The sequence below is a fragment of the Apis laboriosa genome, unplaced genomic scaffold (genome assembly GCF_014066325.1).
Source record: "Apis laboriosa isolate Shangri-la unplaced genomic scaffold, ASM1406632v1 scaffold16_cov148, whole genome shotgun sequence".
NCBI lineage: Eukaryota > Metazoa > Arthropoda > Insecta > Hymenoptera > Apidae > Apis > Apis laboriosa.
The window spans coordinates 2,592,862-2,609,573 of NW_025222129.1; the positions used below are offsets into that span (position 1 = coordinate 2,592,862).

Below are 16,712 nucleotides of genomic sequence, written 5' to 3' on the forward strand. Positions count from 1 at the left end.
CTTCTTTTATACTATTTTTCAATTAATTTTAGCAAAAATCTTTTCTAAATCAATTTTTTACTTTATGAAGCACTTAACGAAAATGATTGTTTAAAACGATGGATGATTTTAAATCGTAAAATTCAAAAAGATAAATCTTGACAACCAATCGCGAGTTATTATATAAAAGTAAATAACTTTATTGGTAGAAATCTGTTGTTTCGATATCCGATTATTCCAAATTTCGATTCTCGAAATCATATATAATCCACCAATCATAAAACACTTTATAAAGTTAAGTAATATTATGAAATCTCATTAAACTTCATTGATATATTCTCAATTTAATAATTATTGAGCATCTATAATACATTGTATTTTCTATAATTTTATTTAAAGATGAAAAATGAAATAAGAATTAAAAATTAAAAAGTTTTTAGCACCCTAAAAATGTCGTCCCTGAGAACGTTCTACAATTGATGGTGGGGGTAAAGAGGGGCTGGCTTGTACCGGCGGCGCTTGCAGTGACCGGTTGGTGTCTGTGAGCACCCGTGTGTCAAAAACGTGGGTACGGAAACTTGTAAAAATTAAGGTGGTGTTTTCCCCAGAAAAACTTAAAGCGTTTAAACATTAGTGATTTACTCATTTTTGCTATTGAAAAGAAATATCAAATTTGTTTCTTTCGGTTGCGCGTTTGTATCTTAATCCTCTTGCCTCTCCTCTCTTCCCCTCAACTATCTGTCCTTAACCATCGAGGGACAGATCGGTGTGACAGCGATCGACTGACTACGATACTGCACGGGCAACCCTTGCGCTCTTTTTTTCCAAGGCTCACGCGGTTTTCCATGTCAACGACACGCGCGCTCCTACCAAGGCCAGCGTGCTACGCCCCGCACAGAGTAGCCTCCGTCGTCTTCATCGTCGTCGTCGCTGCTGCTGCCGCCGTCAAGCAACTGCTCCACGTAATCGTGCCCATCGTCGGCGATCTATTGTCTGCGTCGTGTCGGTGGTTAGGTCTTTGTTCGACGTGGTCATCGTCCCGGTGGTTAGCTTTGAAGAAGACCGGCGAGCATCGAAGTTTGTGCACGGTTACTATCAGGGTGAAGAGAAGGAGACACGGCAGCGTCGCTCACGCCAACCTGAGATGAGCGACCATGGCTGCATACACTTGAATAATTTCAAAGCAGCCAAGGGTATCCAGCCGTACAAAGTGATACACTCCTATTTTGTGACCAGCACGTCGACCGAAGCACGCGTAAGAAAGGTGTGACTATCTTTTTCTTACGTGATTCGTGGTCAAGGTTCTGTCTTTGTCTCTCTCTTTCTTTCATTTTCACTTCTGTTTTCTACATCATACTATTTTATTTATTTTTCATTTTCTATTATATAATCTTATTTTACGTATTGTATTCGTTTAATTAATAATAAAATAAGCGATATGAAAAAATGAGAAATTGCCAAAAATTTTCGCAATTTCTTAAGTCACGAAATCATTCTCTTTCTTTGTCGTTCATAATGCTACTCGCGATCTTAAGTCATGGGCTATGCAAATTCTAGCCAGAATGACAACTACATCTGTAAATGCGCATATATGTATTGTTTACTGTATTTTAAAAGCAATGACTTTTATCTTTTCACGTATTTAATTTTGCGTACAGATATGATATGTTAACAACGAATTTAATATTTTATTATTGTATTTATATGTATAATTTTTTTTGTATTTTGTTTAATATAACAGTAGTATTTTGAAAATATTACAAAATTTAATGCTTATTTTATTAATCAATGATTAAACAAAATCACAATATTTTTCCATTCTTTTTCAAACTTTCATATCATCTTTGAGATATTTCTATGATGCGAAGTAGATCGATTGAAAAACGTTGTTTTTATAAAATAATTTTTGAAAAAATGATATATTAGAAAAATTAAATGAAATGAATTTCATTGAAATTTCGATGATAATAAATATAAGTGATATTTTTGATGATTTATTGACGATGATTTATCTGAATATATGTTGTTATTTTCATGAACGATTTATCTGCGAAAATGAATTTAAAAATGGCCGCCGTATACAATTACTCTATCGGTATAAAGTTTTGCCAGATTTATAACTCACGTAAAGTAACGGTATTATAGATTTATGATTCTAGTACCGTTGGATCAGTAAATATTTGCATCTGGCTATATATAATTTAATTATGATAATTTTTTATGTTTTTATTATTTTTTATATAAAATAAATGTACACGATAACTAACTTTCTCGAACAATTCTTTTATCTAATCTTTGAACATTTTTGTTTTACAATTTTTTATCTTTTTATCTTTTTTATATGATGCAATAAATACATGATTTCTATATTTTTAGGCTGTTAGTTGTTTATGTCATACATGTAAGACATATAAAGATCGCCTACATTCTTGTCTTCATTGTATATTCTTTGGCTGCTATGTAAAAGGTCATATACAAGAACATGCAAAGACAAAAAAGCATTTTTTAGGTAATTGTTAATAAATTATATGTTATATGTTATATGAATTGAATTAAGTAATATATTTAAAAAACATACATTTTTATAACATATATTTTATATTATAGCTGTTGATCTTTGTTATGGAAATATTTTGTGCTTCCAATGTGGAGATTATGTATATGATAGAGAACTGTTAGGAGTTGCTAAAGCACAATGGAGTGAATCTGCAAAATCATTGAGTTTTGGAGAATTTTACAGAGCATGGGAACCAACACAAATAGAAGCAGAATTATTAAGAAAACATCCGCGCAGAAGACGTGTGGTCGAAAATTCTACCATAGGTAAGACATAAAAATATATGTGAAATATTATTTATATTGTGAATAAAAATTTAATATATGTTAATCTATACATTACATTTATAGGTTTAAGAGGACTTATAAATCTTGGTAGTACATGTTTCATGAACTGCATTGTACAGGCACTCATACACACGCCGCTATTAAGAGATTATTTTCTTGCTGATCGTCACCACTGCCCACAGCCAACACGCTGCCTGGTCTGTGAAGTGTCTCATCTTTTTCAGGAATTTTATTCTGGTAGCAAAGCACCACTGACGCTTCACAAGCTTCTTCATTTGATCTGGACACATGCTAGACATTTAGCAGGTTACGAACAACAGGATGCTCATGAATTCTTTATTGCTACACTCGATGTTCTGCATAGGCATTGTGAAGCAGCACCAATCTTAATAAAAGATAATCCACATCACTGTAATTGTATCATTGATCAAATCTTTACTGGTGGACTTCAAAGTGATGTAGTTTGTCAAGCATGCAAGTATGATCAAAATGCACAATATAATATATTATGGTTTGTATTATAAAAGATATTGATGTAATAATTTTTTAGCGGAGTATCTACGACGATAGATCCATTTTGGGATATATCTTTGGATTTGGGTCCAGCGGCTAGTGCATCAGGTTCCGATAGTTCTGGTCCTCCTACCTCGTTATTAGATTGTTTGGAAAGGTTCACGCGTGCAGAGCATTTGGGATCTAGCGCAAAAATAAAATGTAGTAATTGTCAGACGTATCAAGAAAGCACTAAGCAATTAACAATGAAGCAACTACCTATTGTGGCCAGCTTTCACTTAAAACGATTTGAACACTCTAGTATACAGGACAAGAAGATTTCTACCTTCATATCGTTTCCAGAACAATTGGACATGACTCCATTTATGTCTCATAGACGAAATGGTAACAATAACAGTGCAATGATAGATGGACTACCAAAGAATGGAGAAGATATGGCATTCAGCGACAATAGATATTCTCTATTTGCGGTAATAAATCACGAAGGTTCTTTGGAGACTGGACACTATACTGCCTTTATACGGCAGCAAAGAGATCAATGGTTTAAATGTGACGATCATTTAATTACAAGAGCAAGATTAAAAGACGTCTTGACTAGCGAAGGGTGAGTTTATGGCATTGATCACAATGCCATCAGTATCATTACCAAGGATCCAGTGAAAAAACCTTTCCTTTTCAGGTATCTCCTTTTTTATCATAAACAAATTTTGGAGTATGGTCGAAATACCAAGGTGTAAAACGTTAGATTGTGTAATTAATTTATTTATCACGATGAATCATGGGTGATAGATTTAAGTTTTCTTTAGTATTTTAAAAAAGAGAACTTTGTAAACAGTTAATTCCCTTCTGGAAACTGTTTTATATGTTTCATCCGACTCATGCGAATTCGCTTGTCGGTAAGCTATGCATAATTTATGCAAGAGGAAATAAGACTAAAAAAATGAAGACCTCAAAAATGGAATTTCGAACTTTCGTTTGAAATAATATTGTTATTAACCGGTTATATGAACAGAGACTTTCCGATAAATTAGAGAAGAGAATTTAATAAATGACTATATTATTATGCTTTGGTCGTATGATTAAAAACAAGAATAAATTAGAAACTAATCACTGTTTAAAAGAATAGTAAAGATCGACCGGATGTCGCTCTGTTAGCATAGATATTTGTCATGATGTTAAACGATATTTTTAATTATCGAAAAGTGAAAATGTAAAAGAATTGTCTTCGTTCTCTTATTTTTCATTTTTTGTTTTCACTGTTGTGTTTATTACGTTTGACGAAATCTAGGCTGGCACATATGGTGATCGATTTCTCTATTCGTGTCCTAAAGTAACATAAGTGTAATTTTAAGATTAGCTCAATTTTTTTAAATGACCGATCGCATTTTTGTATATCGCTGACTGTTATTATATTCCTGCCCTGACACTTGTATACATGAGACACCAAGGATGGATCACACGATTCAAAAGTACTTTAATTAATAAGTTCGATCTTTAGTAAAAAAAACCATTTTATTCATATGATTCGTCGTGTCAATCATCCTTTGGTGATTCAATTTTGTACAAACGAAATAACATATAGCAAAAAGAAGGATAATAATATTATCCGTATACAAGGCGAATTATTTCGCACGACTGTGTATAATAAAAAAAAAACACTATTTGACAAATTTCTTTTTCTGGTTGCCCATTTTATTTTTTTTTTTTTTAAATAATAAAGTGAAGAGAACTTTAAACCTTAAGAAATTTCAAATGAAAAAATTAGAAAGGATTATAAAGCTTTTAATAATATTATGTTAATTTTCTTTATGGCAATTTCTGTGCCAAGTGTTTGTGTACACTTGTAGTTCGTAATTTGTGCTGTAATCCCCTATTTTGTGATGGGTTTTTATTATTGTGTTCATTAACGAAATTATTCGTAATGTTCCAAAAATAAATTAGAACAATCTTTGAAAATACAATAATGTGTAAGAGAGAATGAGTTAAATATATATTTTGTATTGTGTCAATTGATTAATATTTTAATCAAAAATGATTCATTTATATGTACGTAATAAGAATATATAATCTTCTGTTGTTTGTCAAGATCACTAGAAGATTTCAATGTATAATTACGTATAAAGGCAACAAAAAGCTTAATTTTATTTAGAAAGTTCGGGAGAAATTTATCAATAAACAAGAAAAAATAAAAAGTAGACGTCATAAAATTTCATCATTATATGCATTATAATAACTGCACTAGACGTCTATTCTTATGATCTATCACGACCAATAGTATCATACGTTTGAAAGTTCATATTACATGTGCAGTTGTAACATTTTGTATAAGGCTGAAGTAAATGTATACAGAAATAAAGTTATATTTCGTCGAGAAATTATTTTTAATTAATCCATTCCTTTACATTATTGCATACTTCGATTAAAATTTCGTTATCGCCTATATCAAATATTAAACATGCAGATAAGTTTATCATCTATCATGCAATCCTATCATGATTGCGAAATAATGTATATTTATATTATACAAATATTGCAAAATTTATCTTTTATCATAAATTATTTATTGAATTAAAATTAAAAAAGATTTTTTTAACAAATTTTATATTTATATCATGAAATAATTAAAATTCAAATTTAAATTTTGACCTGCGCATATAAAATTAAAAAAAATGTGTAATAAATATAAGCAAGAAAAAAATAAAAGAATCCAGAGAATAATAGAGAATCAAAAAATATTTGTTAGAATCTCCTTAACTCGAAATGTTAATTAAAATCTAATATTATAGTCTCTTCAATTAACGTTGTAGTAATGGAGGAAAGATGGACGCCTTGACGTTTGGCTCTCACAGGTAAACGGCCGATCGGTTCACATAAATTTTCAGAAAACTTTCAATTGAGTAAGTGTCGCATCACAGAACTTTATTCTTTCTTTTGTAGGCTAGTTCACTTAGATCTCAAGGGTGCCCCACCGCGAGTCTGTTATTTTGAAAAGGTCTGTTACTCGAATAAACAATCATTTTGTTTACATTCTGTATCTCTTTCTGATAACAATGTCATTAAATGACAATTGTTATGACACTCCACTTTTTTCATAGCATGTCAATTGTTATCGATATTAGTTTTTTCATACGATCAATATTTTTTCATTTATAATAAACATTTGCATCCTAAAATGCTGTTATATTACCTTACAATTTTAGAGTGAGTGAGTAAGTGAGTGAGTGAGTGAGTGAGTGAGTGAGTGAGTGAGTGAGTGTGTGTGTGTGTGTGTGTGTATGTGTGTGTGTAATTATATATATATATATATATAGTTATATATATAGTTGTTATTTTATGTGATTTCTTATTGAATATATTTTTATTTGATTTTCTTTATAAAAAATTGAATAATAATAATAAAAATTTAATTAATATTGCAGTTATTTCCATTATTAAGGACATGGGGTGCCACTGGACTTCTGCTAGAATGGGAAGACACATTCCCATACAATCGAGAGCTTTCTCATATAGGAAGCAATGGATTAAGCAGTTTAATCAGTGGATATACAGTTCAAGAAGCCAGACATATCCTACAAATTGCAGGAGATTGTGGTTTAGCTGTTGTTCCTTTAGTACAAACATTTGGTCATATGGAGGTATTTTATACTACATAATATAACAATATTGTAATAATATTATAACTTATTAGAAAATTAGAAATTAATATTAAAATGATTGCAGTTTGTTTTAAAACATGATGAATGGAGGTCTTTAAGAGAAGTGGAGCACTTTCCAAGCTCAATTTGTCCATCTAATCCAAGAACATTATCTTTGGTAAAGTCCTTGATTCGACAAATAGTTAGTTTTCATCCAGACATACAATATTTGCACATAGGTGCAGATGAAGTCTGGCATTTAGGTCTTTGCTCAGTTTGTATAAAACGTGCTGCCTCTAGCAAATATGGGAAACCATCTCTGTACCTGGAACATGTTTTGGCTATTGCACAATATGTACAAGAAACATATCCCTATTTAAAGATTATTATATGGGATGATATGTTAAGATCAATAGATTTACAGGTTTTGAACGGTATCTCGATAATTTATTCATATTATTCCATGTCACATATTGTTTCATAAAAATATTTCCTACAACTTTCAGATCATTATATTGGAAAATATGTGGAACCTATGATCTGGCACTATAATCCTAGAGATAATTTTGCTCTACCTCATGGTAAGATTTTATCTACTGATAAATGTAAATATTTTATCATTATAAAATTACATAGAAATATTTCTGTTAGATTTATGGGATAAATATACTGCAGTTTTTCCTCATATTTGGGCAGCTACTGCATTTAAAGGTGCTACTGGATCTTCTCAACATGTACCAATCATAAGACATCATATAAGTAATCATGAAAAATGGTTAGAAGAATTGAGTATACATGTAAATAAAGTTCGTGAATTTCGAGGAACAGTCTTTACAGGATGGTCAAGGTATCTTTCTTCTAAATTCATGATTAAAAAAATAATTTTATTTTATTTTAAATAATTTTCTGTTTTAGATATGATCATTATGCAACATTATGTGAATTATTACCTACCGCAATACCATCATTGGCGTTATGCTTGAAAGTCTGGCTTCATGGTTATTCTGAACAAATTCATAATCAAGTGGCAAAATGTTTAGGATATATGGATCATCCTTTACATATAACACCACAACCTAGACCTGTACCAATACCTAGTAACTTACTTTTTCCTGGATGGCCAGTTGCAGTAGGAATAGAATGGTTTTTAAATTTTAGAACTAAATTTCATAATATTGTTTCTAGTGAACAGTAAGTTATAAATAAAAAAAAATAATTCTGATATTTTATTTCTGATATTCTGTTCTATATTTGTTGTTTAAAATCATATATTTTTTTTACAGAATATCTACATGGATGAATCCATGGCAAGTCGCAAATAATTATACAAATCCTATGCAATTAGAAAATTTAGTACCCGCTTTTACGGAGTAAGTTGATTTATTTTTACATTAATGTAAAAATTATATAAAATCAATTATAAAATCAAAAATATCTTTTACAGATTACTATTAGAATTATCTTCCTTAGAAGGATATTTAAGATTTCAGATGGAAACTATTTTCTTTCCATCAATGATTGATGAATGGATAGGTACAAATATTCAGCCCATGAAAGGGAAACTTATGGAATTAAAACAAACTACAGAGAATCAAATTAAGTTAAATAGTCGAGTTTAGTATTTTAAATAAGTATTTTGCAGAATTTCTGCTTTAGATCTCAATGACCAACTTGAATACAGGTGACGAATATGAAACGATAGGCTGATGAACAAAGTACGAAAATATTTAGTAAATTGTAAAATTTTATCTTATAAGTAGATGTAGCGAAGTAAAAATAGATATTAAAAAGGTGATATCTGTATGATATCACAGAATATAATGTACAGAATATAATTTTATAAGAGAAGGAATGGTTATTTTAATACTTGGCTTAGGGAGAAATGAACTTGTGACAATGATTTTGTCACTGAGCTTTGTCATTTTGTGAGCTGTTCTGTGATATTTGGCTATGAAAGGATTATTGTAATGTAATTAAGCACTATAACCATATTTTTTTGTGGTGGTTATTGTGTTTACCACATATGCTTCTAATTATCTACGTTTCTTATTATATTCATAGTATGTGCAAATATTTTTTGTACTCGATTTAGAAATATGTCTAAAAATTTTTCAAGAATTATATTGATCAGCTATAAAAAGATTTTATGCAATATCTAATATATTTCATAGAATCTTTTTTATTACTAAAGTTCTAAACAAATCTTGTTTTAGAGCATATATCGATCTAATATATCTATGAAGCATAATATTAGATTGAACATAGATGAAGTATAACTAGAACTAAAATTAACTAATAATAATGAATTCGAATAAATACTTATATATATGTATGTAATAACTACACAACATGTGATTTTGTTTTGTACGATTTGAATTATTTCTAAAATAATTTCAATATGAAGCAGAAAAAAATATTTTATATTTATTTTTCACCTTTTTCAATAATCCATGGCTACTATGTATTTGTATCCAAATCAAAAACAAAAACGGCGAGCAATTAAAAGGCAAAAATCTATTTAAAAAATGTCTTTTCTTAATTTCAAATAATATCTTTGGCTAAGCAAGTAAAATAATATAGCAAGTACAAAAGAACATGCCAAAAATTAGTGAGTATAATGAAAAAGAAACTATGAAATTGGACGAATGTTTCAAGGAAACATTAGCACGTGTTAGACCTTTTGTCTTAGCATTAACATCTATTGAAACTGCAGAATTATGCAAAATTTGGCTTAACAAATTAAATTCTGTTACTTCGCAACGTCGCCTAAGAAATGAATATCTTACGGAATTATTTAGGCAGTTGAAGATGGGACATATTGGAGGAATATTTAGTAGACCTCCACCTAATGGATTCCTTTTACCATTACCTAAGTCGTATCATATGGTACCTATATTAGACTTTATGAAATTTATTATAATTAAAGAATAATCAATGTGTAATACAGGTTTGCATTAGTTCATCTGTAAGTAACTTATCAGATTATACCATGACATCTCATCATAGTTATTTAAAGTCAACGCATCAGCGAAATAAAACATTATTAAAACATCGTATGATGGATATAAATATGAATCAAAAATGTTTACATACTATGAATCTTTCACCGACTATTCAAGTTCATAATCAAAGTATAGTAAAAAAAATGTCGACTAAAAATTTTTGAGCGGCATATTGATGCACTGAGTTCCGTTATTGCAGAATTACAGACTCAAAATGAATATTTAAGGAGAGAATTGTCAGAATATCCAGAAAATCGTAACAGAAACATGAATAATTACTTATCTTCAAGTCTTAGTCAATTAACTACTGATGTTATTAATTTAAAAGCTAAGTTAGTATGCAATTAAATATAATAATAATAAAGCAGTAGATTTTAAATATTTCTAAATTGTTAAAGGCTGAAAGAGATGCAAAAGTTGAAAAATTCTGTGGATGAAAGTTATAAAGATGCTATTCGAGAATATCATTTAATAGTAATGGAACAATTTACTGAATTAAAACAACAATTGCACGAAGCTCGAATAAAAAACGAAGCATTGGATCATAGTGTAGCTGTAATAGCTAAAAAATTGGAACAAATCAACCATGGTAAGGTAAGAAGTAAAAACTTTGTTTATATAAAATGAAAATCATAAAATATATTTTAAAGAATGAGCAAAGTATAGAAATGGAAGAACAATGGATAGATAAAATAATGACAATATGTGAACAGTTTGATTCATTTACAAAAGAGAAACACAAAGAATTACAATTAAAAGATTTACTTGAAAAAAAAGACATAGAATTATCAGAGAAAGATACACAAAGAAAAGAAGAAATTGAATTGTTGTCTAAGAAGATACATGATTTAGAAATGAAATTGGAAATGAAGATTAAAGATGTATTTTTTTTATAAATAATAAAATATTTTAATATGATTATTGATTTAAATATATTGTTAAATATATATTATATTTTTCTCAGGAAGATAAATTACAGGCAATCGTAATTGAGCAATATACAATGATGAAAGAAGAATTAAACAAAATGAGGACTGAAATGGATTATGAAACTCAAAAAAAAAATCAAGATTTGATGTCTCAAGTTTTTGCTTTAAAAAAAGCCATTTCAAAACTCGAAAAATCAAAAGAGAAACTTGAGAATGATTATGAAAAAAAATTGTCATATATAATTAAGGTAAATTAAATGAGATATTAGAATATTATAAATTAATTCTATTTTATCTATAATATTATAGAACAAAGATATGGAAATAAAAACATTACATTTGCGACTGCAAAAACAAAAAAATGAATTATGTACATCTCTGAATATAAAAAAACAAAATGAAATGGATAATATTGTTTCTGCATTAGAAAAACAGTATAAAACGCTGTTAACAGAAACAGAAACAATTTCTGAAAATAAAACTCAGGAATATCTCATGGTATTGTATCATAAATTTTATTTAAAAGGAAAATAATATTATAAGAGTATGGAATTAACATAAATTAAAAATTTTAGAAAATAACTATTCTTGAAGATCAAATATTAAATATGAAGAAATTCAACTCGAGTTTATAGAATAGTGAATCGCGTAGTTTATAGTACATTACAATTATATCAATTGTATATTATGTTTCTTCTTAATAAAAAATATAAAAATATGTATTTACAAGCATATTTCAAATGATTCTAGTATTTAAGTATTTCTAATAATTAACAACAGATGGTGCTAGATATTTATTTATGATGTTTGAACAAAAGATGGAGTTAGACGTTCATATTGCCATGACAACATGTTGTCAACTAAGTTCTAAGTTGTCAAGTGACAATTTTTTTTTAATTAAAATTTCTAATATTTATATATATAATAAATTTCTTAATGATATCATATTGTTTATATAATAAATATTTTTTATCTAAATAAATTTAAAAAATAATTGATATGTAATTGGAAAAATATATTAAAATTTCTTTCTAATGAATACAAAAATCTCTATAATATTAATGATATTAAAAATAAAATCAAGAAATAATGTCACTCTATTTCGATACGCGAGTACAAAATCCAGAAACAGCTTCAATAAGTACTCATGCAATTTGGCATGTTAATTATCCTTTGTTGGCTGTAGCTGCATATTCTCAGGATAAGGGTGGTTTTATAACAATTTATGATGATCAGGGAGAACCTACTCAAGATGTAGAATCACCTAGACATTCTGTAGCTCAAGTAACTGCTCTTGGATGGCATCCAGAAAGACGATGGCTTGCAGCAGGGTGGGAAAATGGAGAATTACAGGTCAGCAATCTTTTAATTTCTTATAAAAATGCTTTAAAATGATAGAAGCAAAAATTTATTTTTATAAATTATCTTTTAGATATGGCCAGGTGATACTGGTAGCACTGAATTTAATTTAGTAGTTACACCACATCGTGATCCTATTATAATTTTGCAATGGAGTCAACATGGAGGAAGATTGGTATCTGCAGATTCAGCTGGATCTATAGTTGGTTGGAAAATTGATTCAAGAGGTCAATTGTTAATGATGTTTCATCATGAGTTAAAAGATTCTTTTGTACAAATAGTATTCAAGACCATTCCACCAAAATCAATAACGGATATAAAGTAATAAAAATTAATTTTATATTTCTGTTGACAGAATTAATTATAAATTTTTTATGATTTTTAGTGGTTTAGCAAAAACTGCAATTGGAGGAGATGAAAGAGCATTAGATATATTCAGCTCTTGGCGTCCTAGAACAGCTGCACCGGCAACAATTATAACACAAAAAGATAATCATGCCTTTTATATTGGAACTACAAGTGGTGTGATATTTTTTGTTGATAATCAGGGGCAATGTACAGAGATTCTAAATACGAATGGTCCTGCAATACAATTAATATTGCATCATCAAACTAGAGATTCTCTAATTGTTATGACAGAAGGTTTAAATATAGGACATTTTCAGACAGATCCTATTACAGGCCGATTGACTGAATTGACAAAAGTAACTAAATTTGTTTTTTTAACATTTCATTATAATATGATATAAATTTTGTAAAACTATTTTTTATATAGGTGAAACTTAGCAGTAGATATGATATATTACGATCTGGTCCAGCAATGTGTTGGGCAGGAGGAAATACTTTAGCAATTCTTACAGGAGAATTAGGCGTTCGTTGTTGGGATCTTCATAGTGGTGATAGTTATGTGTTATCTCCACCAGATTCATCTACTGGAAGCATTGCCACACCACAGGAAATTTGCACAAGCATATCTTTTTGTAAAAATAATGGTAGCAATTTATTTACAACATATCTAGAAATATATATATTATTTAATTATTAATTATAATATTGTATAGGTACCTTAGCTGCTGGAACTAATTTAGGAACAATTTATTTTTGGAAACGTAAAATTGAAACAGATTGTGATGAAAATGGTTGGCCACATGTGCCAGAATCTTGTAGCATTCATGGCACAGTAAAACAGCTTACATGGGGTGCTTCTTTCCTAAGAAATCCACTTCTTGCAGTGAATTGTATTACTAACGTTTTTATATTATATCAACAAGCAATGTGCGCTGCATATAATGATGGCGTTTGTGCTAGTCAACTCAGTTCTACTCAAATTCTAATAGAATTTGATGAGATGAATCACACTTTAAAAACTGATATTCAAGTGCAATTTGTCGCTATTAATAAAGAATATATTGCTGTTGCTTCTGGTAGACAAGTTGTGATCTATAGAATTCACATTGATACATCTTTCAATACTACTTTAATTGCAAATTTTAATTGTGACACTGAAAAATTATTAATTTATGATCATACTTTAATCATTCTTACTCCTGTAGTCATACAATTACGATCAATGGAGGGCACTCTCATTCAAATGTTACCTACATTACCAGAAGAAGGTGAACCAATTACTATGGATTTGACTGGGCAATATTTAACAGTTGCATCTTTAAATGGTATTTTAAAAATTTGGGATTTAAGCAAACGTGAGGCGAAATTGCATACCAGAGCAATGGCAACTTATGAGGCGATTACTGATTTTGCTGAAATTATTGAAGCAAGATGTAACGCTGATTGTCGTTGCGTATCTATAACTGTTGCAATGACAAATTTAATGCCAAGTTCAATTTTATATGTTTGGGATATAGAAAGTGATCAGATACATGAATTTGATTTTGCAGAATCAAAAAATGTAGATGAAGATGATACTGATTTATCTATAAAATGCAAAGGAAGATTAGTTACTGCTCATTATTGGGACATAGAAGATCCTAGATTATTAGTATGTCGAGCACAAAGATTAGAGACAAGAGATTCCAAATATTCAAAACAAAATAATGAAAATGATTATGATATTTTAAAAACTACTGTGGTTTTGGTATCAATGTTTGCTACATCAGATCATGGGATTGTTGTACAGGATATAAAGCCAATTAAGGATGAAAATTGTAGAGTTTTAGGTGTTCATTCTCCACACATCATTATTTTAAATTCTGAAAAAACAATAAAAAGAACTAGTAAAGTAACAAAATTGCTTATGAGGGATTTTGAAGAATTAGGTATATGCGATTCTGTTACGAAAAAAGCTGTTTTAGATTTCAGCTTTCATATCAGTGTTGCTAATATGGAAGAAGCTTTTAAGTCGATTAAATCTATTAAAAATGAAGGTATCTGGAAAAGCTTGGCGAGGATGTGTGTGAAAACAAAGCAATTAAACATGGCTCTTTTATGTTTGGGTCATATGAAACAAGCGCGAGCAGCAAGAGCTCTTAGAGAAGCTATTCATGATAACAGTTTAAACCTGGAAGCCAAAGTAGGAATATTAGCAGTTGAATTAGGATTATATAATGACGCTGAACGTCTTTTCCGTGAAGCAAAACGATTAGATTTATTGGGCAAGCTTTTTGAAGCACGTAATAAGTTTAAAGAAGCTATAGAATTAGCAAAAAATGAGAATAAAATTTGTGAAAAAACAAGCTATTACAGTTATGCTAAAGCTCTTGAACAAGAAGGTAAAATAGCAGAAGCTATAGAAATGTATACCAAGGCAGATTGTCATCGATTTGAAGTGCCAAGAATGTTATTCATGAGACCTAGAGAACTTTTGGCATATCTTAATAATTCCGACGATCCAGAAATTAAAAATTGGCATGCACAATATATAGAATCAACTGGCGACATGGAAGGGGCATTGAAATTGTACGAACAAGCTAAAAATACTCTTGCAATGACCAGATTGCTTTGTTATTTTGATAGAGAAAATGAAGTTAGTGAATTAGTATCACGAACAAATCATGCTGCATCTGCATATCATTTAGCGGCACATTACGAGTCAAAAAATAATATATCTCAAGCTATTCATTTTTATACTATTGCCAAGGCTTATACAAATGCAATTCGATTATGCAAAGAACATGATATGTTCGAGGAATTATGGCCTTTAGCTGTATTAGCTTCAAGACAATCACAGATAGATGTTGCGAAATATTATGAAGAAAATGATCAATCAGATAAAGCGGTTTTGTTGTATCATAAAGCTGGTTTATTACATAAAGCACTAGATATTGCCTTTAAAACGAAACAATATAGTGCTTTACAATTAATTATTATGGATGTTAATGCGGATTCTGATCCTGCTTTGATAATAAAATGTGCTGATTATTTCGTTCAAAATGATCAGATTGAAAAAGCAGTAGATCTACTTGCAACTGGAAGAAAATATTTGGAAGCTTTGGAATTAATACAGAAATACAATATTCTGCTAAGCGAAGATTTAGCTGAAAAAATGACTTTGGATAAAGTTGATAATGACGTAGATCATGAAAAAATGCGAATATCTATATTAGAAAGAATAGGTGAAATAGCGTTCGAACAAGGAAATTATCATTTGGCAACAAAAAAATTTACTCAAGCTGGTAACAAATTGAGAGCTATGAAAGCCTTACTAAAATCTGGTGATACCGAAAAGATTTGTTTCTTCGCTCAAGTTTCTAGACAAAGAGAGATCTATATCATGGCTGGGAATTATTTGCAATCATTAGATTGGCAAAATCAACCAGAAGTACTAAAAAATATTATTAATTTTTATTCTAAGGGGAAAGCAATGGATTTACTGGCCAATTTTTACGTTGCTTGTGCACAAGTAGAAATTGACGAGTTTCAAAATTATGAAAAAGCTCTCGATGCTCTGAATCAAGCAAATAGATGTTTGGCAAAAGTAGTAACTCCAAGAGATCTCGATATTCATAAAAGAGCGATAGATTTAGTGAACAATAGGATAGCAGTGGTTAGACGTTATTTAGATATTAAAAAGTAAAGTATTACTTTATTTTATATATAGCAAAAGAAATTAAAATTATGATTAATGAAATATTATTAATTATTATTATATAGGTTGTTTGATAGAGGCGAAACTGCTGCGGCAATGCAACAAGTGCATCAATTACTCGATTCTCAAGGACCAGATTTGGAACAATCAGTTCGTCGTGGCGATTTATTTGCGACTATTACTCAACATTATATTAATATTGGCGATACAGATAAAGCACGTGCTAGTATAGAAGAATTAAAGCGTTTAATACCTGGCATAAATTTGGCTTATTATTTCAATGTCGATGTATTAGAAGCACTTGGTTATAAAATGAAAATTCAACGGGAAGAAAATTCTGATAAAGAAGACGATATCGAGGAACTTTTAGGAGAATAGCTATGTAAAGTATTTACATGCATTGAAT

At 29.7% G+C, this 16,712-nt stretch overlaps 5 protein-coding genes across 5 annotated transcripts; all 5 read left to right on the forward strand.

Moving 5' to 3' along the window:
* The first annotated feature begins 385 nt into the window (after positions 1-385).
* LOC122711365 (ubiquitin carboxyl-terminal hydrolase 22) lies at positions 386-5,711 on the forward strand. Its single transcript, XM_043930088.1, has 6 exons — positions 386-1,243; positions 2,356-2,488; positions 2,587-2,802; positions 2,887-3,301; positions 3,374-3,940; positions 4,016-5,711. The coding sequence occupies exons 1-6, from the start codon at positions 1,124-1,126 to the stop codon at positions 4,071-4,073; spliced, it is 1,509 nt and encodes a 502-aa protein (XP_043786023.1). The 5' UTR covers positions 386-1,123; the 3' UTR covers positions 4,074-5,711.
* A 297-nt stretch (positions 5,712-6,008) lies between these two features.
* LOC122711011 (hexosaminidase D-like) lies at positions 6,009-9,243 on the forward strand. The gene is made up of 9 exons (XM_043929356.1): positions 6,009-6,185; positions 6,274-6,328; positions 6,756-6,971; positions 7,057-7,405; positions 7,478-7,552; positions 7,623-7,818; positions 7,887-8,162; positions 8,255-8,341; positions 8,416-9,243. Exons 1-9 carry the CDS (start codon positions 6,157-6,159, stop codon positions 8,588-8,590), a joined length of 1,458 nt encoding a protein of 485 aa, XP_043785291.1. The 5' UTR covers positions 6,009-6,156; the 3' UTR covers positions 8,591-9,243.
* Positions 9,244-9,435: 192 nt separating this feature from the next.
* LOC122711014 (centrosomal protein of 112 kDa-like) lies at positions 9,436-9,902 on the forward strand. Its single transcript, XM_043929358.1, has one exon. The coding sequence runs from the start codon at positions 9,567-9,569 to the stop codon at positions 9,900-9,902; it is 336 nt and encodes a 111-aa protein (XP_043785293.1). The 5' UTR covers positions 9,436-9,566.
* Positions 9,903-10,185: 283 nt separating this feature from the next.
* Positions 10,186-11,624, forward strand: LOC122711012 (protein CROWDED NUCLEI 3-like). Its single transcript, XM_043929357.1, is given in 6 exon segments — positions 10,186-10,305; positions 10,372-10,588; positions 10,591-10,854; positions 10,938-11,150; positions 11,212-11,400; positions 11,478-11,624. Coding segments are annotated over 6 exon segments (1,008 nt in total). The 5' UTR covers positions 10,186-10,240; the 3' UTR covers positions 11,538-11,624.
* Positions 11,625-11,949: 325 nt separating this feature from the next.
* Positions 11,950-16,696, forward strand: LOC122711369 (intraflagellar transport protein 140 homolog). Its single transcript, XM_043930093.1, has 6 exons — positions 11,950-12,255; positions 12,335-12,582; positions 12,647-12,965; positions 13,037-13,253; positions 13,323-16,290; positions 16,372-16,696. Exons 1-6 carry the CDS (start codon positions 11,992-11,994, stop codon positions 16,682-16,684), a joined length of 4,329 nt encoding a protein of 1,442 aa, XP_043786028.1. The 5' UTR covers positions 11,950-11,991; the 3' UTR covers positions 16,685-16,696.
* The last annotated feature ends 16 nt before the right edge of the window (positions 16,697-16,712 follow it).

Excerpts from the sequence above, each read along its gene's own strand:
- LOC122711365 (XM_043930088.1), top strand. The coding sequence starts at position 1,124 with ATGAGCGACCATGGCTGCATACACTTGAATAATTTCAAAGCAGCCAAG. Across the intron at positions 2,803-2,886 it reads GGTCGAAAATTCTACCATAG|GTTTAAGAGGACTTATAAAT; the intron begins GTAAGACATAAA and ends TTACATTTATAG. Across the intron at positions 3,302-3,373 it reads GTAGTTTGTCAAGCATGCAA|CGGAGTATCTACGACGATAG; the intron begins GTATGATCAAAA and ends ATAATTTTTTAG.
- LOC122711011 (XM_043929356.1), top strand. The coding sequence starts at position 6,157 with ATGGACGCCTTGACGTTTGGCTCTCACAG. Across the intron at positions 6,186-6,273 it reads TTGACGTTTGGCTCTCACAG|GCTAGTTCACTTAGATCTCA; the intron begins GTAAACGGCCGA and ends TTTCTTTTGTAG. Across the intron at positions 7,819-7,886 it reads GTCTTTACAGGATGGTCAAG|ATATGATCATTATGCAACAT; the intron begins GTATCTTTCTTC and ends TTTCTGTTTTAG.
- LOC122711014 (XM_043929358.1), top strand. The coding sequence starts at position 9,567 with ATGCCAAAAATTAGTGAGTATAATGAAAAAGAAACTATGAAATTGGAC.
- LOC122711369 (XM_043930093.1), top strand. The coding sequence starts at position 11,992 with ATGTCACTCTATTTCGATACGCGAGTACAAAATCCAGAAACAGCTTCA. Across the intron at positions 12,256-12,334 it reads GGGAAAATGGAGAATTACAG|ATATGGCCAGGTGATACTGG; the intron begins GTCAGCAATCTT and ends ATTATCTTTTAG. Across the intron at positions 13,254-13,322 it reads ATCTTTTTGTAAAAATAATG|GTACCTTAGCTGCTGGAACT; the intron begins GTAGCAATTTAT and ends AATATTGTATAG.